This window comes from Protobothrops mucrosquamatus, unplaced genomic scaffold (assembly GCF_001527695.2).
Source record: "Protobothrops mucrosquamatus isolate PMUCROS unplaced genomic scaffold, P.Mucros_1.0 scaffold3221, whole genome shotgun sequence".
NCBI classification, from domain to species: domain Eukaryota; kingdom Metazoa; phylum Chordata; class Lepidosauria; order Squamata; family Viperidae; genus Protobothrops; species Protobothrops mucrosquamatus.
In genome coordinates this window covers 70,439-95,940 of record NW_015389218.1, presented here as the reverse complement: position 1 = coordinate 95,940, position 25,502 = coordinate 70,439, and the positions used below count along the sequence as shown (strand labels likewise).

Below are 25,502 nucleotides of genomic sequence, written 5' to 3'. Positions count from 1 at the left end.
GGGTCGCAACATTAAAAAGGTTGAGAACCACTGCTCTAAAACACTTGAGGCAAGTCATGAAAGCCTCCTCTTCCTGCCTGCTGATCACCAGCAAATTCAAATCAAATCACACCAACCTATGAGGCATCAATGCTATCACCAGCCAACAGGGAAATTGAAAAATCATCATTCTGGGCTTCCGAGCAAAGATAAGTCTAGGGCTAACAAAAATATTCCCTCCTTTACACCACACAACAGGGGCACAATTGCCAACTCTAATCTCTAATCAGTCCCCACCCTCCCATTTTGCAAACAAAAAAGTTGGTATGATTTTTTCAGAGTTCATTCTTCCCAAGGTTAATACCACAAAAATTCTTGCTTCACGCATATTGGACACCTCAAAGGGGCTTGGTTATAATTATTGTACAATTAAGTAGCAACTAAGGAATTAGAACACTGACTCATGATCTAACATTGTTGCAATTTGTTCTGCATTTAAGAGGACTGTTAAATGTTTATTTCACGGGAAAGAGAATATTTCCTAATTCTTGCTTTTGGCTTCCTTCAACTTAAGGTTGTAAGGCTTAGTCCCATTTTTCTTTAATTTGAAGATTGACTCACCCTTCTCATCCCCCAAAGTCCACTGCTCTGAGAGCAAAAGTATTAAATTGGCTCACTTCCAAACATCCAAAGAATGACTAACAATTAAAGGTTGCTTTCAACATTGCAGCCCTTTCCTTACCTGCTGGCTGATCATTTATGTTGAGAGAAATTAACTCTTCTATTGGCAACTCATCCTCTACTCCAGTGTGTTTATATCCTGCCCAAGCTTTGTTGGCTTTGCAGTATTCAAGAAACCTGTGGACATAGTTGAAGTATTAATGCAATTAAGGCAGATCAGAATTTGGAATGGGAAAACAGAATACATTTGGACTTAGACAGAGTATCTACTCACACTCTTGTGAACCACTTACAGAAATGGCAGGGTCACTGAGGCAGTCACCAATCAACTATATGAGATCCCAAATGGCAAATAAGCCTTTCAATACAGCTATGTAGCACTTTCATGTCATAAGTTTTCATGTAGCACCAGGTACTGTAACTTAGCAATTCTTTACCTGAAAATCTCAAAGAATCACTAGCACTACTTCTTCAGTTGTGCCTCTGATTTCACCGCAGGAGGAAAAATAATTTTGCTAGCTGGGCAAAGACATGAGGATTAAGAAGGCCAACACTTACTCATTCCAGTATGGATCCTTGCTTAGTGTAATTGGGTTGCCTACAATGATCAAGAGTGCCTTAGCTCTTGTAAGGGACACATTCAGACGCTGAAAATGAAAAAGAGGAGTAATATAGAGAAAATGTTAATAACTTAGATAACCAGAAATGAATTCTACATACTCCCTACATTCAAGTATGAGATATAGATTTCATAATTGACATTAAAAAAAGCTTCCTTAACTTCCATCTCCTAACTGAATCTTCTAATGTTCTAAGAAATAACCTTTATCTAGCACAACACTACTACAGGGATTACATTCCCTAACTGGTGATGCTTGCATATCCTTGGTTCAGTGATTAAGAACCTGGACTAAGAATGGGGAAAACAAAGTTTTAGTCCCACATTTGGCACAAAGCAAACAGGGTGACTTTGGGCCAGTTGCGCTCTCAGCCCTGGGAAGGTGGCAAAAGCAAACCACAGGCAGTCCTCATTTAACAACTGTTCAACAACTGAACAATGAAGTTACAATAGTGCTGAACAAAACAAAGGGACTTATGACTTGTGTACAATGTTATGGCCATTGTAGTACCCCTATGGTCACATGATGAAAATTTGGGCATTTGGCAGTCCATTTGCTCTTACTACTAACCATAGGTGCACTTCAACTGCCCCCACCTGAATATCTTTCCTCCCCCATCTCTGTCACCTACCTGTCCCACCAGTATATGCAAAGCTGCCACAGTCCTGGAAGCCTAAGCCTGCTCCCCAAGTCACCATGCCTGGGATGTCTTGGCCTGTCACAGGGCTGAGCAGTGCATATAAACTGTTCCACTTATCTTTGTGTTTTTCTGAAGCTGGTTACAGGCACACCTAACCAATGTGAGGCATGCTTTTCTACAGAGGCCACCTCATGTCATTCTGCAAGCAGGGGCTATTTATGTCATTCAGCATGCACAATTTGGAAAAGGGCCTTCTGAATGATCACAAGAATGATGCCCACTTGTAGAATGGTGCAAGACGGCCACTGTAGAAAGGGTGCCTGTCAGCAGCTGCAGAAAAACACAAAGGTAAGTGGAGCAATTTACATGCACTGCTGGACTTGGTGACCAAAGTCACCCCAGGTGTGGTGGGGTGTGGAGAAGGCCTGGGCCTCCTTGTCTGCAGCTGGTTTCCTCACACTGGTGAACTCTGTAATCATTCAAGTTCTTCCAGGCTTGGAGCAGGCCAGGGCATCCAGGGTGGCAGCAGGAACCCACATGTCAGAGGGCCTGTAGCCAGCCGAGGCCTTCCAATCCATGGCAGGTTTACGTCTTCAAGTGGGCCCTGCAGCTTATACCAGGCCACCCAGGGCCACCCTCCTCTTAATGATCACATCTGGGAGAGCCAAGATTGTGGTCATTGAGTGAAGCAGTCAAATGATATCTCGCTTAATGACTGCTTCGCTCAATTACCAAAGATTCTGGTCTCAATTATGTTTGTAATTTGAGGTCTATCTAAAACTTCTAAAACTGTTGAAAAGAATATTGCAGGGACTTACCCATATAGTTGCTATGAATCAAGACAAAGAGAACAAAAAGGAGTCTAGAACTTAACTAAGGATCACCACCTGGTGGTACAGCAGAGTTAAGAAGCTCCTACTTTGCAGAGCAATGCAGGCTTCAGGCTATATTAGCTTTTGTTCTAAAATGCTTTGATAAGATATTGCTTGTACAATAAAGGTATTTAAAGAAAGTTGTAAAAATGTCAACTGATGAAATTCCTATGTAAAGCATACAGAGTCTTGATCTAAAAGAGCTATTAGATTTACAGAAGTCTTAACAGTCTTATAACTGGCTTTGGAGCATCAGAACAGGGAATATAATGTTAATAATCCCTTCCTGGAATTCTTCCTATATTTCCAGGCCAAAGTGCTGAAATGATATGGAGATGTGTGAAATGTACAGATTATATACTAACTTATGGATTATTTATCCAAGGTTTCTTAAATAATCAGAAATGGCTTGATTCACACATGTTAAGTTATAAACAATAAATTTACTAGACAAGTCAAGGCACATACAAAGCACAAAATAAATTACATTTTGTTATAGCTTCTCTAATGGCCCCTAAAAAGGAAGAGCCATTTGGGAGGATATATTTCTGGATTGTTTTGGTCCCATAAAAAAGCCAATCAGCCCTGGATGTGCTACAAATTACAGCATGTCACATATCGATGTGATACCTTGGGATTATTGAGGAAACCAAGGTTGAACTCTTCATCTATTCCGAAGTAATGGCTGCTGCTGCGTACTGTTGAAATGAGCACCACACGCCGCTCCTGACCCTGGAATTCCTCCACAGAGCCCACCTGAGATGCAGAAACGTAAAAGAATTCTAGCTAGGATACAGGAGTTACGGAACTCCAAAGTGATAAATAGGCTTAGCAGGGAGCCTTTTCCTTTCATTATATCATTATGGTTTCCCATACTGTGAAGCATACAAGTAGTCTTTGTTGAATTACATCTCACTCAATGGTAATGAATGAGAGGGACTTATAATGGGTTCTAGATGTTCTAAGCATGATGGCATCCCAACTTGCAGTTACATGATCACAATTTGGGCACCTGGCAACTAGCTTGCAATTAAGATGTCACAGCATCCTGCAATTATGTGATCACCATTTTTGATCTTCACTGCCATTTTCCAACAAGAAGCTTGCAAGAGATTGCAAATGGCAATCACCTGACAATGGAAGGCTGTGACTGTGTGGGATTCGCTTAATGAATCCCACACAGAACTTAAAGAAACTGGGATGGCCACAACTGCCATTGTTAAGTTAGCACAGTCACATGGCATCAGACTAAAGAACTCTGTCACTTAGTGACTGAATTTCGTCTTAATTACTATAGTTAAGTGAGAACTACCCTGGGGAGGTGCAGACAGGGAAGATGTGAAGAATCCTTTAGTACATTGTTAAAATAAATCCACCTTTCCCAAAGTTCCACTGTATTTTCATTGTTCATATCTGTTCATCTTTGTTTCTAAATGTTTAGCACAAGTATGTACATTAAAATTACACTAAAGGGTGGTATGATTGCTGGTTCTTAGTAACTAAAGGATTCTTTTTTTCTAAAGATAAAAAACCAACTGATGCTGTGCATGCATTGCTATTGCAGCATATTAGATCCTACCTGGTCATACCAGTGTAGCTTTGAGCTATACGACATAAGAGTAAATAACCAAGGCTCCCTTGGTCCAGATCTCACCTTTAGATCCTTGATATTCATCAGGGACTTTAATTCTATATTTATGGCCTGTCTTATCTTCTCTACCTAAACAGAAAGAGAAATTAGTGTATCATAAGTCCTTAGTTCGATTATTGGTCCTCAGCAGAGATGAAATCTTTGTAATGCTGATTTTTTAATTTAATGCAGACTGCAGATGTGGAACGCTTGCCTTTTTTCCTTTATCTTAAGTATATACACATGTCTAGACAATGCTTTCTTTTTCAGTGTTACAGTATATGCTGGGAATAAAGAAAGTACAAAACAAACTACAAAACTTCCAGTCCATAAACATCTAAGCATTTTTCCTGCAATACTGAAATATAACTCTTTTAAAACTATAGTATCAAAAGTACAAAAATATCTAATGCATATTGTTATATGGCACTATAATACTATTCAAAGCATACATATGGAGAACATACGGCCTAATGTAGGATTGTTGCAAATTGTCAAAACAAATCCCATGTCTGGAATAACTGTCTGATGCATTTTTGATGCCATGCTGTAAACTGTAGTTCACCTATGTTACAGATTGCATCCTCCTGAAAAATCACAGGCATGGAAGCAGTTGAGGAAATGTCTGGTTACATCAGACAGAGGACATTTTGACCATGTGAAGAAACCATGAGTTTACCAGTACTGAAAGAAAAGAGTCTAGTTTACTTACCTAAAACTAGAGGAAGATCTTACCTGCTTTCTGTATGGAGAGATGACACCAATCTCTTTGGGAGGAATTTTAGTTTGTCCTTTTTTGCCCTGATTTTCCAGAAGAAGTTTCTTGAGATAATATATCAACACATCAATCTCAGCAGTATTAAAAAATGAAGGGCTCCTCGCTTCTCGCTTGTCTTCACCACAGACCCCATGGAAGATGATGGGAAATTTCTGCAAGAAACGTAGAAAAAAAACCTTAAGTATTTCACAATACATGTATGTGATTATGATCCTGCTCAATGTATATAGGTCCTCACCGGCTTGGGCAGTTCTTTCCAATCACAGTAGGAATGAGTAATTAGTTCATCACCACACTTCAGGAGCTTACCATCATAGAATTTTTTATTGGAGAATTCGAGGATGGCTTCATGAGACCTGGAATTGAAGACTGCACTTTTAGCATCTAAGCAAGCTTGAATAGCTTACAAGAAAAAGTTTGATGTTTTCTTTATCTCCTATCACAGATTAGAACCTGAAGGCCCTAGTTGCCTGTTCTTGTGCTACTCCAGACTTTCTAGACAGCATGGTCAAGTCTATCATAGATAACCTCGATTTACAAAACTGGAAAAGCAAGCCTTTCTTCATAAGCATATCTGTGGAAAAGATTGAGCAAAGTACAGAACAGAACTTTGTACATGGAATGCACAGTGGCTTTCCGTATGCACAGTGGCTTTCCATATGAGATTATGTTCTAAAAAGCTGCACTCTTTCTAAGGCGCTTATACTTCTGCCTAGCTGAGTTTGGACAACACACATAAATAAATCAATTGAAGTTGTACCCGTTCCATTTTCACAACATGCTGATCTTATTTACCTCGTTATACCTGAACTCAAGTCTGGTTAATTTCTGATTTAATATCACAGTACTATCTGAACTGAATTCAGTAGCTAAGTTAGGCATGCAGGGTAGATCAAGTTAGGCATGCAGGGTAGATCAAGCTCTGTGATTTAGGATGAACAGGGAATTTTATAAAAGCTACAGTACATGGTATTGGTCACCCAGATACTTATATTATTATAAGTAGTCCTTTGTTTAATGATAATTCAATTTTATGACACTGAGAAAAGTTACTTATGACAGTCTTCACACTTAGAACCATTGTAGCATCCCCACAATCACATGATCACAATTTGGGTACTTGGCAACTGGCATGTATTTACAATAGTGGCAGATTCCCGGAGTCATGTGATTATCATTTGTGACCTTCCCAGCCAGATATATATATACACACACATATACATGTATATATATACACACACACACACACACACACACACACACATGTATATGTATATATACCAGTGTGTCATTTGCACAATCGTCTCTTTGCATGTTGTTTTTCCTTTAAAAAGAAACTCTCAGGCCATCGGGTGCAATTATTATTCTAAACTATCACTGGAAAAATTTCCCAAATAGAAATCCCACTCATTCAGCCAATGTCACTGAGGGATTTGTGGCAAATCAAAACCTACTCTTGATTTTAACCTGAAGTTATAGCATGGAATGTACCTGTAATTGCGCAGCAGCATAGTGACAAATTGTGGGTTGTATTTCTCATTCGTCTTTTGGTATAATGGGTTGTGCCGCATCAGCCGTTCCAGCAAAGAAAGCCCTACAAAAGCAAAAATGCCTCATAAGCGTTGACAAATTGGGACAGTTGTCCCTCCTAACTTCCCTTTCTTGGAGAAGTACAACAATCCAATCTAGAGAAAAATCCTATATGCTGGTTACCGCTAGAAACAGAAACAATAAGATAACTACCTCTCTAATCAGTACTCTAATCCAGGGCTTTTCAACCAGTGGTACGGGTACCACCTGTGGTACATTGGCACCTGGCAGGTGGTACGCGGCCATCCTAGAAAAGGGGTAGCGGGGGAGGGGAATGAGCTGAACCAGTGGCAGCACCACACAAGCCTGAGCGAGAGACGGCTGGAGCTGCAGGGCTGTCAGGGCTCAGTGGAAGCGCCAGGATCAGTGCCGCTTTCCAGCTGATCGGCACTTCTTCAAGGCTGTCAGGGCTCAGTGGAAGCGCCAGAATCAGTGCCAGGCTTCAGCTGGAGCTCAGCGCTGATCCTGGTGCTTCTGCTCGGTCCTGAAGAAGCACCATTCATATCCTAAAAGTGGTACAATGGGTGAAAAGGTTGAAAAGCCCTGCTCTAATCTACAATAGAATACTCTTATTATTTCAGCCAAAGTAACCAATATATAACATACATTCTTGGAGCATTTTGTGGATATATTTGAAACAAGCTACAGAGGTAGAATTTCTTAAGAAGACTTCATCATTGCTCGTTTGCAATGAAACAACCCCTTCAGAGATATCATTAATTAAGTCTAAAGACAAACTGAAGTGGGATTCAGGGAAGATAATAGAGTCGCCCAGAGTTATTTTGAAACAGACATCACCAACACTATGGTTATGCAATGCCCAGGTGGGAGTTCAATGGCTTTACATTTCTTTACATTTTTTTCTGCACCCTTAGCTATTTTGCACCATACAAATTGGTACAATATTAAAATATGACGTCCTTTTACTTGCCCAAGCCATGTTCAATAGCCAGAGGAGATCTCAAAATCGGTCCCAGTTGCTGAGGATCCCCTGCTAAAACCAGCTGACCTCCACTGACATTTGTCTTCGGGTCCATCATGGCAAGAATACCTGAAAGAGAGACGGACACCTATTTGCTTTCTAAGCGTTTTCTTCTAATTTCTTTTCTACAAAGTTTTCTCTGTTGCTTACTTAAACATAAAAACCATTTCTATTAAAACATGTGCATGGAATAAGATCAAGCAACATTAAAAATGAGAAAACAAGTATTAAATATTAGCACTTGTAAAAAGTTAGAAAGAGGATAAATAAAAGTACTAAGCAAGCAAATAGCCTTCCAACATACAACAGAAATATCTACAGTAAGAATTCCTAGGTTTTTTTTTTATTATTATTAAATTTATTTGCTGCCCATCTTGCTGTGGGGCTAACTCTAGGCAGCTTACAGTGGTAGAACGTAAAATTATAAAAAATGTAAATATAACAATAGGAAAACAAAGAAACTATAAAAATAATGAGAATACAATAATATGAATTAAAAAATGGGCTGGCAGGGAACAAGATGCAGGGGGAGGGGGATCTGTTATTAGTCTAATACAGGGGTCCTCAACCTTGGCAACTTTAAGACTTGTGGACTTCAACTCCCAGAATTCCACAAGTCTTAAAGTTGCCAAGGTTGAGGACCCCTGGTCTAATAGCTGCCTCCACTGTGATACTGCCCTATTGGCTCTCCAGGCCAACCAGCAGAGCCAGGTCTTCAAGCTCTTACAGAAGGACAGGAGGGTGGGGAAAGACCTCACTCCAGGGGGCAAGAATGTTCCAAAGGGATGGTGCCATAGCAGAAAAGGCTCTTCTCCTGAATCCCACCAGTAGAGTTCCTTGACTGATGGGATCTGTAACAAACTTCCTCTGTTAGCACGAGTGGGAAGGGCCTGTCCTAGGAGCCCGCTTCACAAAGTTTCCCCTTGTGGATTGTTCAACAATAGGCAAAGATTATGCCTATTTCCATATCACAGCAATAAGTATTAAACCTAGAACTGATTAGCTCCACAATTGCTAGTTGTTAGTAAGACGCTAACAAGATATGCTAAATGCTACTGGAAGGCTTTATATAAACACACAATTGCCATTCAAAACATTCTGTATCTTCAACAGCAAAATATTAAAATATCTAGAAATGGGCTTCCTCAAACTTCCCCAGGACTCTGTCTCCCCAAAACACTGAAACTACTGGATGTTCTGGAACCACACGCCCAATCCCTCTGGCAAATGCCAGACTGGGGAAGTGTGAGTTAGTTGACAAGAACCAGAGCAAAGAAATGGATCATTTCCATTCTGTCCTACTGGAAATCAACATGCTAGTCTTGTGTAGAAGAGAAAGGGGGGAAAAAGCTACAGAAAAATCATTCCTCACCTGAAATGGCAATTAAGCTCTCTGGTTCCACAGCATGGCCGCTCTCATCAATAAAGACATGAGAAAAATGTCCCTGAGGGAACTCAGCTGAAGCCAATCTAATTAAGAGGTACACAAAATCTCTGAACACATATAGAAATATTCTGCTTCCAAGAAAACACTATTACCCTAGGTCTCTTCTTCCATGTGTTCAAATGGCCTTTCCCCCTAAGTGATATGAAAATTCTCTGCATAAAAATAAACAAAATCTCACCAACTCCTTATCTACCCTTTAAGCTAATTTTGGCATCCTTTACCTAAAGACTTCAAGGAAATATTCATTTCTTTCCCACCTCTCATGTGGCCAAGAATTCAGAGAACTGTGATCCTTGATCCTCTTGCAGCAACCACACTGAGGAAGGGTAGTCTAATATTACTTATTTTATTAAATTTATATACTGCATCTCTTCCAGGAAGGTTTATGAGATTTTCTTGGTTGCAATACTCCTCCAGTATTTTTTTCCACAAAAAGAACCCTGTGTTTGTCAACCTCAGCAACTTTAAGATCTGTGGATTTCAACTCACAGAATTCCCTGGTCAGCATGCCAATCGGGGAATTCTGCGAATTGAAATCTACACATCATAAAGTAGTTGAGGTTAAGAAACATTGCTCTAGAGAACATTAAGCTAAGAGACAATGATAGGATCCAAAGTCACCCCCAGTGAAATTCCTGACATGAATAAACTTGAACTTGTGTCTTTCTAGGGATGAATCTAGCACCTTAACCATTACTACCCAAGATCTTAACCTCTTGTAGCTAAGCAAAAATTTTAATTTAGCCTGTTTTTAGCCTGTCACACCCTTGAAACTTATTATTTGTATCATAATGGCTAATGCTTTACTTTTTGCCTAACATTCCAGTAAATAAACCAAGTATAGATTTATTATCTTGGTTCATGCCCTTTCCTGGAATTGGGAATACTAACATAATGCTCTTGACTGTCTGCCTTTGGATCTGTTACCTGTCACACAGCAACCAAGAAAATGTCACAAATCTGCCCGTTTTTTGGTATTTCAGCAGAAATTTTTAACTATGTGAAGTAATGCCCTAAAAACTCTTTCTCAAGAGTTGGTAAACTATAATTCCTAATATACTTGTTGGGGGTGGTGGAATCTGTACAACATCTGGTGAATATTAATCACTTAATTCTTGTGTTTGAAAATTTCAGAGATCAGTGAACCATTTCTTTAAAAATATGTGCTGAGAAGACTTGGTGGCTATAAAAAGTTAATTTTCTCCCTTCTTAGCTAATTATACTTTTCATCTCCCAAAAGTGAATGGAATTTTTGAAAAAACAAATCAAATTTTGTTTTCTAATGACAATGTTTTTCAAGTGACTAACGTTTTCCAAATCACTATGCCTCGCCATAATAATTTCATAATTTATTCCCTCCCCCATCTTCAGTAGTTATTTACACATGGCTTACCTTCCCGCTGTCACTAGCGTGGTGATAATGACCTGGTAGCTTTGCAGTTTTACCTTTCTTGGAAATATAGGGCAATTCTGTTCCTTATCCCAGTTACACACAGGCTAAAAACAAAAGCAGGTGTTAAATAACACCCAAGAATGGAGATCTATTCTTTTTAAGTTTATCAACCCAAAATTTTAGATGGTAGACATATGGGAATGCTACCAGCTATTAGCCTGGCAGATCTTAGCCAGAACCGAATGCTTAGTTCAGAGAGAGAGAATTAGAAAACACCTTGATATCCTCAGGGATTGTATGGTAACCCCTACTGCTAGCATTCATCCTGTAGATGTTCCTACTATTCAAATGTTTCATGAGGTGCTGGCAGAGCAGATCTGAGGCACTGTTGGAAGGAGCACAAGCAAGCACATGGGCACCTTCAATGCATTGCAGAACCTGAGAAGGACAACAGCACAAATAAGAGCCTTTTTAATTGAAAAAAAAAAGAATACTTTTTATTTATACTTCAAGCTTTGCAGGAAGCTCCTTAAGGATGGTGCAAAATAGAACTGCATCTCCACAAGATTCTTGGTTTAGGAACATATTCATCAAGGTTGTAAGCAAGACTTCTTTGCTCCTCCCCAGTCCATTTCACACTTTTATTATAATTAGATCTGTGACAAAAGTGTATTCACCTGCTTAATGGCCTCCACCATAGTGACTGTCTTGCCAGTACCTGGAGGCCCAAATATAAGATATGGGGCTGGTCTGGAAGTTCCTGCCACCACCTGCCGGACAGCTTCCTTTTGCTCCGCATTCTTGCTCAGGTTAGAATTATACAAGCTGGAGGGTATAGACAGAGAAAAGAAAGAAAATAAAACAAAGCCCAGGCCAAAGAGCAAAACTACATCTGATTAATCTTATTTACAGGTAGGCCTCTGTTAATTATGATAATTGGGATGGAATTTCCATCACTAAGCAATGCAGTTGTAAATTGCAATGTCATGTGACTGGCATTCCTTAGTGATAGCAGTTCCATCACTGTGGTTAAGTGAGAATCAAGGATTGTAATGCGAGGACCTCCTCAAAACTTCCTGCCAGCTTTGAACAAGCAAAATCATTAGGAAAGACAGTACAAGTTGTCAGGTCCAGGCAGCTTACAAGCAGGCAGGTTGGCCAGCAGGAAATGGCTGCTGCTGTGCAATGTTAGCCAGCCAAGCCAGAAATGGCTGCTGTCAGGGGCAGAAGTATGCATAAGTTGTTTTGCATTCTGCCACTCACACCTGCCCACTATCTTCTTCCTCCCACTGCTGACAAGGCATGCCCAGCCTGACCCTTCTGGGGGTAGGGTAGCTGTTGGCTTTCGTCTGGAGGCCATGCCCAGCCTTTTTGTGAAGCTTCATGCAACTTTGAGCAGGCTAGGTGTGAACTTAGGGAGAAGGCCTCATGTGGCAGCTGCCTAATTAAGGGTTGGAACCAGGCTGGCTGTGCCTTGTCAGCAAATGGGAGGAAGTTGAGGAAGGTCAGCTGGGTGCAGCAGGAGTGATGGAATGCAGGGTAGCCAAAATGGCAGGAATGGGGGGGAGGGGGAGGGAATGGAGTAATTTAAATTCTTCTGCCACCATAAATGTAAGCAAGCTGCCAAATGCCCAAATTTTCATCACATGAGCTTGGGGACACTGCAACAGACATAGCTTCAAAGAACAAGTATAAGTACCATTCATTCAGCGTTGTCGTTAACAGCTGTTGAATAAAAAGGCTGTTAAGCAAGGACTACCTGTATTGTTTTGCAAGTCAGCATCTATTTTTTTTTACAATTGTGACAATTGTAAGTATCTTTCCAATGGGCAAATGAAGTTTCATATGAAGTGGTACATAATAGGGCAAAAAAATTTGCTGCTTTTATATAAAAGCTGATGGGGTCAGAGCTAGTAATGAATGATGAAGTGTAGCAACTTTACAACCTAAGGGTATCTTAGGTTGTATTTTAGGACTAGATAAGAATAACCTAAGAGTATCTTAGGTTGTAATGGCATAGAAAATACTGACCGATATCTGACTGCTTTGTAAAAGGTAGATTCCATATTGACAAAGAAATAGAGAACAACCAACATCACAATGCATTTGCAGAAACCTATGAAGTAATCACAGCTGAAATACCATGTACAATATAGCAGTCCAATAATCAGGCTTCAAAAAATGTTATAGAACAGAAAAAGACATCTATCCCTTGCCCTGACCTTGCTGGACTAGAATTTCCCTAAAATCTCTGTCATTTTTAATTTGGAAAAAGACAGAAGTTACTGGGGCCCGAAGGGAAGAGAAATATACACCCTCATAAAACTATGAATAATGTAGGTAAGAAAAGCAAATTCTCCCTCATTCAAAATATTAGAATCCAGAGTTATCTAATGAAGCTGATATTTAGAATGGATAAAAGTAAATATTTCTGCTTATTACATTATTCAGCTAAAAACATTGTTCCTATAAGTTTAGCGATGTACCACAACATCTGAGAGTTTTAAAAATAATTTCACAAGGCTACCAAAAAGATAATCAGCGGTGTGACAGCTATTTGTAATTGGTGAACCATCTGCTATGGAACATAAGTAAAAGCTTTTTCTCAGCTTACCACAGAAATTTAGCTAGTCGTTGTGGCAAGAAAAAGCTGGACTATTTGACCAGTTCATTCAGCAGTGTTCTTGTGTTCCCCTTGTCTATTGACATTCTCTCCCTTCTTTCTTGTCCCTACTCACCGGAGTTCCTCATTAGTAGACAAGAGTGATTCCTTGTAAGAGAAGCATGGAAAGAGCAGATGGGACAGTTGCTGCTTCTGGGCAAGAGTAACAGCCCGATGCTGAAGGCGTAAGGGCAGACGATTGAAAGTAAATTCCACATCAAACTTCATGTTATCAACAAACTTATTTAGTAATCTAGGAAAAGAAAAGGAAGCTGATGGATGATTGAAGAACATGGCATTGCTAGCCTAAGGCTAAACATGCAACACTCAAACTGCACCATCATTTCGACTCCCAACTTGTTGGGGTTTTTTTTCCTGGTCTGCTTATGGCCTTTCTTCTTCTTCTTGTGCCATATCCATTATCGGACGTTGGCGATCCTGTTTTTATCAGCAGCCGCACGAAAAAGTGCTGCTGAGTTTTGTCCAAACCAGTCCCTTAGATTTTGAAGCCATGATGTTCTTCTTCTGTCTGGACCTCGTTTGCCTTCAATCTGCTTATGGTCACCTTTCCCAAATCAGGAGCCTCATGATTTTTCTTCCATATGATCATACTTGTTCATTTTTCCTTGGCCTCACCCATCTTTCAAAATAATCTTGATCTAAGTCAATTTGCTTCACAGCTGCACTTCTCAAACTGCTGAGCCCTCTATTCCATACATAAGTACTGTAAACAATATTTGGTAATCCCTTGTTATAGCCTTCCCCCAGTTTGCTACCAGAAGGAATTCTGGTGGGAATTCTGAAATTCGAGTTTCAACACAGAGAATACCAAATTGAAGAAGGCTGCACTTTCCTGTACACTTGATTTTCAATAATATTAAATTGTCAAGCAACTAAACTGTACAACAGACAATACATTTAAGGCAATGAAGATTCCCATAATATAACAGTCAATTTTTGAATATTTTTAATTTAATATGCATAATTTAAATCATACTCTATTAAATTATGCCTATTAAATGCTATTCCTACCTTTCCCAGTTAAAATGAAAGCCTTACATAACTATCCATGCTGGATTAGGAGCCAATTATCTCTGTTCTCATAAAAAAAAATCTAACCATAGGATGAAGTTGAAGTACTCACTTGTCAGAAAACCCCAGCTTGACTTGGTCCCACTCCACAGCATGGACATAACCTTTATAGAAGGGACCTTGGTATTTTGGTTGCCCTTCAACCAAGTTCACAAACAGATGGTCACCTCTCAACACTGAAGGCCGGTTCTCTGCCACACCAGGTGCCTGGAACAAAGAATCAGACCAATTTGAAGTACAAACTTTGTTATTCTCCTGCCTGAGTAAGGAAGCTCTTGAATAACAAATCAAATGCCTTGTTACAGACAGACAATTGCTTTTGCTGGAGCAAATGAATTTAAATCATATGTATTTGCTATTTGTATTCACTGGGTGGGTTGGGCAGGGAATATTCCTAACCGTCTTTCATCACAATTCATGCACAATTTTGAATTTAGAAGTTATAACTTATTACGAGTGATAGTTTAAATATGCCTAGTGTTTCCCCTTGATTTTTTTTTGCTGTATTTTTTTTCTCCTAGAATTTCAGCATTCTCTTCCCTCTTTGTTTCCTTTCTCCTTATTCTCATCTACATGACTTAAAACTTAATTTTCAACAGCTAGTGAGTACAAACAATACTGTATGTGCAATCTGATATTAGTTATCTGTACAATTGTACAGCTAAAGTTATCTGTACAATTTAGTATTGCAACTATCATGCTTCACCCAGACTAATTCACTCATAATGCTTGCAGCCATTTTTAAAGATCTAGCTTGAATAAGATACTTTAAGCACAGATACTAAAAAGCCCTTAATACTGAAGAAAAACAACTATTGAACTAAAAACAACAACTCTAAGACTCAAGTCCTGGGCTTAATTTTTTTTGCCCTTATGCTGTAATGGAGCGTCACTGGTTTCTTAGAGTAAGAAGCTGATGAATGAGTGCACTGTTATTTTAACAGAGCAGTTTGGTCTCAGGTCCTCTGCTTTTGACCTTGATCACTTTAGATTTCACATTCTTTGAGCTCCAACTGAAAAATCTTTTTATCCATATGAAATACTTTTAACTTGTATGTACAGATCTTTGGGGGATGAAAAGGTGAATCTAAATTGTTTGAAAAGTGCTAGCAGTGGGATGTGGAGAAGGCAAGTGGGGGGGCAGGGAGGGAGGGAGAGAGAGAGAGATTGTGGGAGGCTATTTGAAACAAGCAGCTTTGATTTTTATTTTGTGGGAGACTGATCCTGTATTTTCTCTATTTTTTATTGTTTTTGATGTTCCTATTCTTTTCTTCCTATTTTTTTCTTAAACTCACCCATAATTTTATAAGTATAATCCATTCGCCCTGAACCACTCTCCTATTTCAACCATATGATGTCTTACTGCAAATCAGGAGCAACTAAGAATGGCAAGCAAAGGAGCTGAGGTTGAGCATCTATGCTCTACTGCATTCACAGAATAAGGATTTCTTCTAGACTCAAGGTATAAGTCACTCACCTTCAGAACAAGAAGTTTCTTATTGTATTTGTCTCTAACCATGCTAACATTCTGCATATCGTATCGATGGATGTCCACCTCCATTTGGATCTCTTCCAAGTGAAGAAGCAGACAAAACTTCTCAGAATAATTGTCAAATTGCAAGGGGGCTTCCAGACTGCTCCTGTTTGGAAGTATATGGTAGCATTCTATCAAATTAAATCTGCGCACCCCTACCGGAATCACTTTTCTTTTCATCAGAGATGGGAGAGTTTATTATAATATTTGGTGGAGGGAGGGGGAAGAGATAAAACCACAACATATACCTGCCTTAAAATATTCCCCATTTTATTTGGATGATCCTGGATAATTGCTGCTCCTTTCTGCACATGAATGCAGACAAGTGAGCTATCTGAACTTCATAATACTTGAAGAAAAGTAAAATATGGTACTAGCAAAAGACAAACCAATGCTGGTATTTAAAAAGAGCTGCTAGCTAGCTTCCAATGATTCTGAGCAGTTGACAAGTAAACATCAAAAACAATAAAACAGTACACAATGAACAAGATGACATAAACTGGGCAGTAACAAAAGTGGACCCCCACTACCCAACAGCTTCTTGCTATTCCAAGAGATAGTAAAAGGACTGCCATTCAAAGAGGGTCAGTCTGAACACACACAACTATCTCTGAGGCTGCTCAGCTACTAGTTTCTAAGTCAATGGTTCTCAACCTGTGGGTCGGGACTCCATTTGGGGTCGATCGACCATTTCACGGGGGTCGCCAAGCAAGGCTGTCCGCCATTTTTTTCCCCTTTTCCGGCGGGTGCCTTACCTCCCTTGGGCTGGGCCAGCTGGTGGTTGGCCTGCTCCGTCTCTGCCGCTTGCCAGCTACGCCTCGTCCGGCGCAGGGGGCGGAACCACGCATGCGCGGTGCTCCCAGGCAGGGAAAGTCCTCGACTTACGACCGGTTTAGTCCTCGACTTACGACCGGTTGGGGTCGCGGCATTAAAAAGGTTGAGAATCACTGTTCTAAGTTATTTAAAATCTGTTGTTGAGCAATGCTAATCCTTCTAAACATCTCAACATCTGAAATATCTAAAACACCCAGAGGTGTATACAAATATTAGCAACAATAAAATCAAAATGAAGAGATGAATATCTATTGTAAGAACTTGCTTCTACAAGGTGGTATACAAACACACAGGGATTTTTTGGATAAGAAATCTTCTTCCACATTTGGAATTTCAAAGCAAGCTCTAGGTGCTTCACCATATGGCTGTTCAAACTCTACAAAACATTCTGAGATTGAATCGTGAACCCAATCTAAACTCAGAACAGCCGCTGTTCTGACCTTACTGGAAGTGCTTTGAATACGAAACAGGGTTCAAAACAGGAGCATTGTGAGTTTATAACACTTCCAGTGAAAGTAGAAACTGTGATGAAATTGTTTGTTTCAAAAATTCTACATGTTGCTGTATTTCTAGTGTTTTCCATGAAAAGAAGAGGGGCATCCTAGTCCACAAAACAGCTGCTGTGATTAATGTATCCAAATATGAATGGATGTGTTTGTTCCTCTGCACGCTACCTCCTCTCTCTCACCTAGTTCATTTTCATATTTTTTTTTTAAAAAAACTGAAGGACCTGTTGCCAAGCACAATATCATTTGCAGCTCCTCCCATTTTTATTTTCTAAAAATATCTTGATTTGCAGTATGATGACTTTTTCATTTCCATAAGAGTTGGAAGGCACTTCAGAGGTAATGTAGCCCAAACCCCTGCAGGTTTGCGCAGGTTCTGCTAAAGCAGTGTTTCTCAACCTTGACAATTTTAAGGCATGTGGACTTCAACTCCCAAAATTCCACAGCCAGCATTGCTGGCTGTGGAATTCTGGGAGTTGAAGTCCACATGCCTTAAAATTGTCAAGGTTGAGAAACACTGTGCTAAAGCATTTCAGCCAGGTGGTTATCCAGTCTCTGTTTGAAGATTTCCGGCATTAACCTTTTTATCAGCTGCATCACACTGGTGGGTTACATTCAACTACATTCATACCCATATTCCTTTCACACTTCCTACCATAAAACCAGACTGCTCCCACTCTTCATTTTTTTTACCACCAGAAGCAGAAATTAAATTTCTCTCTGGTAAATTTTACTTTTCTGTTTCAGCCCAATATTCAAGCCTAGCTATAACTTTTTCTTTTTATCATCACACCACATAGCATAGACAAAGTTGTCTGTCTTCACAGACATATGTTGCTCACGAGTGCCATATTAGCTATCCCTAAGCTAGTCTAAACCAGGAAACACAAGAAAAAATGATATTTAAGAACAAATGTTTATGAAGTCACACATTAATTCCAACACGAGCCTTCTCTTACCAATCCTATTATATGCAATCAGAATAGGTGGTAGAGCGGGGCTGATATATCACAATTAATCTTGGTGGTCATTAAGCAGGAAGAGAAAAATTCACGACTTTTTTTTTTTACATTTATATATCCCATATTTCCTCTGGGAGTTCAAGCTAACAAGTATAAACATTTTCCCTTGTTGTATTCTCAAAATATGAACAATCCTGTGAAAAACAAGGTCTGAATGATAGCAACTGGGCTAAACTCGCCACAAATTCATGGTCAAGCAAGGTTTCTGTCTAGGATTTGCTAGTTATAATTGCATACTTTAATTATTGCATCAATATGCTGTAGTAACATGATGGGTAGATCTCTCTTCCTTAAGACAAAGAGGTGGGTGGAAAGTGAAGAGAAGGACAATTTCTTACTTAGTAAGAACTTACAGTAGATGGGCAATCTTGTCATTGGTGCCATCATCACCTTCCTTCAAGCATTCAATCAAATCCTTCAGATCGCTTGGGTATTTGTACTGATCCAAAGGTTTCTGCTCCAATTCAGTGGACAAAGTGCTAAAAACACAAGACAAGCACCAAGTTGCATGGTTTAAGATGTTAATCAGAGATATTCATAACAAGGAAAACAATTTCAAGCTGTTTTCCGATAGACTCATGGGTTCCTCTTTCTATTATAGTAATGGATATCAATGGACTATGTTTTTACAGCTCAGTTTTTACATCATGTCCTAAACTGTGTCCCTAAATTTTGATGACAAAATATGAAAAAACATGGATATTTTATCCTTTTCTTCATCTTCAAACTACTTCCCCCAAATAGGGGGAAAATCTTTGTGCCCTCTGCTGATGTTACTGAATCTTTGCCATTCCCCCATGTCTTTGGGCATTGGAGATAAAAAAATTAAAAGTTAAAAGTGGTTTCCTCTTCATTGTTCATCCTTACCTAAAACTTCAATAAAGGCCATCCCAGATTATCAGAACGTACCATTAGAAGGAAAATGTGAGACTTCCGGTTTGATGTTGTGGCAGAGAGACAGGGTTCTGTCTTCCACGTTCGATTTTGCCCCGCTGGGGACCCTGGAAAGGGTCGAAAGTCGCCCCGTAGAGGCGACAAGCAAGGAGGGGACCCTTGTTTGATTGCAGGAGGGTGGCAGCCCTTCCATTTGATCCGAAAAAGCCCTTCAAACCAACAGGGGAAAGACTGGCTACATTCATGTAGCCGGTCAGAAGCTGCTGACAGCCGAAGCAAATAAGCACCAATGAGCAAACTATCAGCAACGTGGATGAAACTGGGTGAGACCTTATCCTCTCTTTATGACTCTTAAGACATCTTCCTGAAAAAATTAACCCAAAGCATCGTCCCGATGAAAGAGGGAAGGGGAACTTTTACCTCGTTTCCTCAGGAAAAGAGAAACTTGGGGGGGGGGGAGAGAAAACTACACAATTAATTTGGAACTAATATATTTACATGGCATTGAAATTTGGGGACTAAAAGTGTTTTTTGAGACTTTCTTTTAAAAAAAAAGAGAGAGAGATTTGAAAAGCCTCTAAGTTTGGATTTAAAAAACTGAAAAAGGCGCTAATGACACCTAGTGATGAACTATGGCACTATAATTTGTTATGCCTAAAGGAAACTTGGCTTGAGGCCCAGATTTAGATAAGACTATTGCTGTTCTTGGAAGCTTTCACTTTTCAGACTGCAGCTGGGGAAAAGGAAAACATCTGAGCTGTTTATCGGTGTGGCAGAGACATTAAACTATTTTGAAACCGGCCTGTCTGAACTACGAATATAAATATTCACTGACTTTCAGAGCTATATTGTGGAACTATTTCCCTGCAGGAGAAACACACATCACTACCTGAGACGATGGAATATTTTGGATTACAAATCTTTGATTGAAGAACAATTGTTATTATAAATACCACCTACAAAAAATGAAATGGATGTCCCATATTCAGCTTTAAATGGTAAAAAACCATCTCTAACACCTGTCCCCAAAGACTTCAGTTTGATGTATCACCAAGAAAATATGGTTGAAGACCAGAATTTTTTTTTGCCACACTGAAATCAATACAAGAGACTATTGCTTTAGCCCATGATGAAACTAGAAATAAAACAAAGGAGATAAAAGAACAATTTTCTAATCTAAACTTACAAACCCAGAACATGACTATAAAGAAGGAACTAGCAACGCTTAGTAAGTAAGGGGCTTAGAAGAATAAAGTAAGTAAGGCTTAGAAGAATAAAAATGAAAAAGATTAAAACTCTCAAAGTTTCATAAATATAACAAACAGTAATTAATAGTTTTGGCTGCATCCCATTTAGCTCCACTCTTTATGAGAGGACTTTGGGGTCCAGTCTTTATCTCAAAATTTATTTAGCACTGATAAGAGTGCTAAATGATATAGAAAATTAAAATGGTATGGCTAGTCCTAGTATAGCTAATGAAACCATGGTTGATAGAATGCAGCATTACCAGCTAACTTTGCCCACTGCCAGGAATTTGATCCTGAAGGGGCTCAAAGTTGACTCAGCCTTCTATTCTTCCAAGGTCAGTAAAATGAGGACCCACAACGCAGAGTACTAACCTTGCTGGGTCGTATTGCGGCCATTAAAATGAACATTTTACCTAAGTTTCTCTTTTTATTCCAGACAATACCTCTTTTAAAAAATGAACTTAACTTGAAAGAATGGCAGAGAGACTTGAATCATTTTATTTGGGAAGGCAAGAAAGCACGTGTTAAATTCAAGATTATTCAAGATGCTAGAGAACGTGGAGGACTTAAAGCTCCAAATTTGATACTTTACTATGATTCTTGTGCATTGACTTGGATGACGGATTGGATTAACTTATCTAATAAGATGATTTTGAACTTGGAAGGATGGGATTTGTACTTTGGGTGGCATGCTTATCTTTTTATGCAAAAAAAGATTGACAAAACTTTTAGAAACCATATAATAAGGGCTGCACTGTTAAGAGTTTGGCAAAAATATTTTCTTAAGTTTGATGTTAAACTTCCAATTTGGGTGATACCATCACATATTTTTTTGACTATACCAAGATTTGTGGTTATGGAGGCGCCATCTTATAAAGATTTGCTATATTTGAGTGGTAGTGGTGAATGGTGCCTCAAATCAATAGAAGTTTTGAGACGGAAGTATCCAGACTTTTCTTNCTATGGATACCTGGGAGTTGATATGGGTGAGAAATGTGAAATTTACGCAGGCACAAAATTTACGTGAGAATTTTTACAAGATGTTTTATAGATGGCACATGGATCCTGCAACTATGTCTCGCATTTATGAGAACTATGAATCCAAGTGCTGGAGGTGTGGACAACAAGATGCAACTTTTTTTCACATGTGGTGGACTTGCAAGGTTATTAAAGCCTTCTGGATAAAATTATGGTGGAATTTACAGCAAGTTTTTAAAAGAAGAATTTTTTTCTTGCCTCAGCTGTTTCTCCTAGGTATTACACATAATTTGGATGTAAAAGAAACGAATTTGATGTTGTATTGTTTAACTGCTGCCCGTCTGCTGATAGCTCAAAACTGGAAGAGTAAAGTTTTACCTACAATAGAGGACTGGAGATTGAAGGTTTCGCATCTTGCTGAAATGGCAAAGATTTCGGCTTATTTGAAGGATCATTCAAATGAACAATTTTTATTAATATGGAGAAGATGGATCGTTTATATTCAAAATAAGCATAGAATGGTGGAATATAAGTTAGGTTTTTAGAAAAAAAAAAAATTTTTTTTTTTACATATATATATATTTCACCTACTTATGTAGAATAACATTTTGTGGAGTTAGGGATATTAATACAAGGTTACTTTTAGTTGAATAGTATCCTGGGATTAGGTTTGGGAAGTCCGGGTGGGGGGTGGGGGGGGGTTTTCAATTGTGATGTATTTGTGATGTGTTTTTTTTTTATGTTGAAAACAATAAAAAATTCTTTGAAAAAAAAAAAAAAAAAAAGTAAAATGAGGACCCATATTGTTGGGGGCAATATGCTTATACTTTAAACTGTTCAGAGAGTGCTGTAAAGCAGGGCTTTTCAACCAGTGGTACGCCTACCACTGGTGGTACGCAACCCCCTGGCTGTTGGTACGCGTCGCCTTCCTCTCCCTCCCCCACGTCGCTTTCCTCCCCCGCCCACTCTGCTCCTTCCCAGCTCACTTGTTTGTGGAAAACGCTGCTTGGCGGCAGCCTGCACAAACCCTACCGAACGTGCCCTGCAGGGGGCGCGCGAAAAGCGCAGGTGCAGAGCAAGGCCTTGCCCTCCCCAGGGACTCACTGTGCAGCAACCAGATTGACTTCTTCTGGTGCACGCAGGTCAGCAGGATCCGTGTGGCCCTTCCCCTCCCTTTTCTTACTTCACAACAAGTGCTAGCCTGATAGCCCCTTCCGGGCTGGGAGAAGCACACGCCGTTGCCTGTATCGCAGGCTTAAAGTCTGAAACAGCCGGGCTCTTGGCTGACTGATCGCTTTTCTTCCCCCCCCCCCAACTTTTCTACAAACTGGGAATCATGGCTTAGTGGTGGCCTGGAGCGGGTCTCGGGGTGCCCGTGTGCCCCTTGGATCAGACAAGCGAGCGATCAACTTTAGCCTTTGGGGAACAAAAGCCGGTCAGGGCTGATCTCTTCCTGCCCGGGAAGGTTGGAAAAGCCAGGAGAAAGTCAATTATTAGAGGGAGGGGGAGTCACTTCTTTATTTAAGGCAGTTTTGGAAAAGTAACTTTTGCTGGAAAGGAAAGCACCTTGTTTTCCCCTTTTCTTGGATCACCTTCTTTGCTTGGGCCTCTGTTGCCTGTATCGCAGGCTTAAAGTCTGAAACAGCCGGGCTCTTGGCTGACTGATCGCCTTTCTCTTTTCGGGAAATGCACCTTTGCAGCGGGTTTCCCCTTCCGTTAATTATCGGAGGTTTGAAAGGCAAGCTACTCCCGGAGCATAAAAGTAGAAGGCCCATACGGCGAGAGTGATGCAGCTCTCCGACTCTCTGCTTCAGGGGAAAAATGTAGGGGGAAAATGACTGGGAGAAGTAGCCGGTTCTAACGTACGTGCCTGAAAACTGGAGGTGAACCGGCCACATCCCCACCCTGCCTGTGCGCTCTCCTCTGCCTCTGTGCGCACACAGGCAGGGCCGTGATGTGTTGCTGCCTGCCAAAACCAGGCTGGGGTCTGGCCGGCGTAGCACAGGACGAAGGAATGAGGAAGGAAGGAAGGAAGGAAAGGAAGGGACAATGGGAGCTGCAGCGCTGCAGCCTTTCAGTCCCTTGAGTGTCCTTCGGCTGTGCTCCAGGCGTCGCTTTTATCAGCTGTTTGGCGGCCGAGAGACAGAGTCTTTCAGCTTCAGGCCGCTCCATCAGCCCTTGACTCCCTGCCTCCGCCTCCCGCCCATCAGCTGTTTGGCTTGGTCAGGAGGCATCCACACTGCCAGGTAGAACGGCGCCGGCCACTGGTCTTTTTTGCCGCCCCGCACGTCATCCTCGACCCCTCCCCCCGCCAGTTCATGTTGAGCTGACGGGGATTTGACAGGGAGAGAGGGAGGGAAGGAGGAAGGGACAAAGAGGGAGGTAAAGAAAAGGAAGGAAAGAAGGAAGGAAGGGACAATAGGAAAGAGGGAGGGAAGGAGGAAGGGACAAAGAGGGAGGTGAAGGAAAGGAAGGAAAGAAGGAAGGGACAATGGGAGAGGGGAGGGAAGGAGGGAGGGACAAAGGGAGGTGAAGGAAAGGAAGGAAAGAAGGAAGGGACAGTGGGAAAGAGGGAGGGAAGGAGGGAGGGACAAAGAGGGAGGTGAAGGAAAGGAAGGAAGGAAGGAAGGGACAATGGGAAAGAGGGAGGAAAGGAGGGAGGGACAAAGAGGGAGGTGAAGGAAAGGAAGGAAAGAAGGGACAATGGGAGAGAGGGAGGGAAGGCAGGCAGGCACCTGCCCCAGTCGCATCCCCCTCCACCAGAGACCCACGGATTCCCCCCCCACAGGCACCCTGCAACCTGAATGATCAGCTGGCCATGCCCCCCCGGCCACTGATCACATGACCATGGGACATAAGTATGAATCAGTTGCCAAGCATCCGAATGTAAATCACAAGACCCTGGGGATGCTGCAATAGTCATAAGTGTGAAAAATGGTCATAATTCGCTTGTAACTTCAAACAGTCACTAAGCGAATTGTTGTAAGTCAAGGACTACCTGTACTTTCTCATTTTTTCCTTTTTTTGGGGGGGTTCAAGTTTTTGATACCTTGTTTGCGAGTGGTGGTACTCGGATATTGCCTTATCCGAAAAGTGGTACAATGGGTGAAAAGGTTGAAAAGCCCTGTGTTAAACTATGCATCAGTATATAAGTCTAAGTGCTATTGCTAGTCCATGTAGCCAACTGCATCAATTGGAAAAGACACAGAAAAAAGAAAATTCCAAAACAAAGGATTGCAAAATGGATGAGCAAAACATAGTTATATGGCAAGAGGGAAAAAAATTCAGAAAAAGGAGTTGGAGAAAAAATATGATACTGAGACAATATGTCAAGGAAAAACAGAGGAAGAGTAAAGGGAAAAAATTAACAGAAAATCCTCACGTACTTGTTTGGTCGAACGCCATCTTCTATAGATCTGAACTGTGGTTTGTGTAGTTTGACTTGATAAGGCTGATAAGGTTCTGAGGGACCAAGTTGTTGTGCTAACTCAGTCTTGGCATCAGCCTGCACAAAACGTCCAATGCTGAATTTCCCAGTCTGTTCACTGGTGAAATCAAACTCCATGGTAACTTCAAAGAAGCCATAGTCCGGTACCTGACACATGATTATGATTGCATGGACTGATCCTAAAGACAAGAAAACCTCTTTTCATTTACAAAACAGCAAGAAAGAAGGCTCTTTTTTAACACTAGATTTGAAATTAAGAACATGGAATTTCCGGTAAATACAATATATATTCTCTAAAGTTTGCAGCAAATCTTTTTATATTTATCTCATTAATGATAAAGATGCTTCTTTCTAGTATTGTATCTTCCCAAACTTACATTATATCCCAGAATAAAAAAGCTTTTAGTTTCAGGAGGAATAAGAAATTAAGTACATCCCAGTTTCCAACTGTGCTTCAAAAACCTAACAAATTGGAAAAGCGGCGTTGTTCTTACCTGAACGCCTTTTCTCAGCAGAGTGGTGTAGAGTCCACAGAATGGGTTATTAATGCATTCCTGCCTAGCAGATAACTAAGGAAAAAAACTTCAGCCACGCCTCCCTCTGGGTGTGTCTTCCCCAGTTTTTGGCAAGGTCGAGGCGCAAAATGCAGACGCAAAGCTCCAGATGAGAGAAA

General features: G+C 40.5%; 1 protein-coding gene across 1 annotated transcript in view; it reads right to left on the bottom strand.

The window, feature by feature from the left end:
• The window catches only part of MOV10 (Mov10 RISC complex RNA helicase), a 41,444-nt gene that overhangs the window by 1,129 nt on the left and 14,813 nt on the right, over positions 1 to 25,502 (bottom strand). The window contains exons 5-21 of the mRNA XM_015826652.1: positions 24,768 to 25,008; positions 18,616 to 18,741; positions 15,844 to 16,006; positions 14,419 to 14,573; positions 13,351 to 13,527; positions 11,290 to 11,437; positions 10,889 to 11,050; positions 10,613 to 10,716; positions 9,145 to 9,242; positions 7,722 to 7,841; positions 6,692 to 6,794; positions 5,439 to 5,556; positions 5,158 to 5,352; positions 4,447 to 4,512; positions 3,423 to 3,548; positions 1,219 to 1,307; positions 722 to 837 (exon numbers count right to left, since the gene is read on the bottom strand). Of these exons, the coding sequence (XP_015682138.1) occupies positions 722 to 837; positions 1,219 to 1,307; positions 3,423 to 3,548; positions 4,447 to 4,512; positions 5,158 to 5,352; positions 5,439 to 5,556; positions 6,692 to 6,794; positions 7,722 to 7,841; positions 9,145 to 9,242; positions 10,613 to 10,716; positions 10,889 to 11,050; positions 11,290 to 11,437; positions 13,351 to 13,527; positions 14,419 to 14,573; positions 15,844 to 16,006; positions 18,616 to 18,741; positions 24,768 to 25,008 (2,307 nt within the window). The remainder of the gene's footprint in view (positions 1 to 721; positions 838 to 1,218; positions 1,308 to 3,422; positions 3,549 to 4,446; positions 4,513 to 5,157; positions 5,353 to 5,438; positions 5,557 to 6,691; positions 6,795 to 7,721; positions 7,842 to 9,144; positions 9,243 to 10,612; positions 10,717 to 10,888; positions 11,051 to 11,289; positions 11,438 to 13,350; positions 13,528 to 14,418; positions 14,574 to 15,843; positions 16,007 to 18,615; positions 18,742 to 24,767; positions 25,009 to 25,502) is intronic.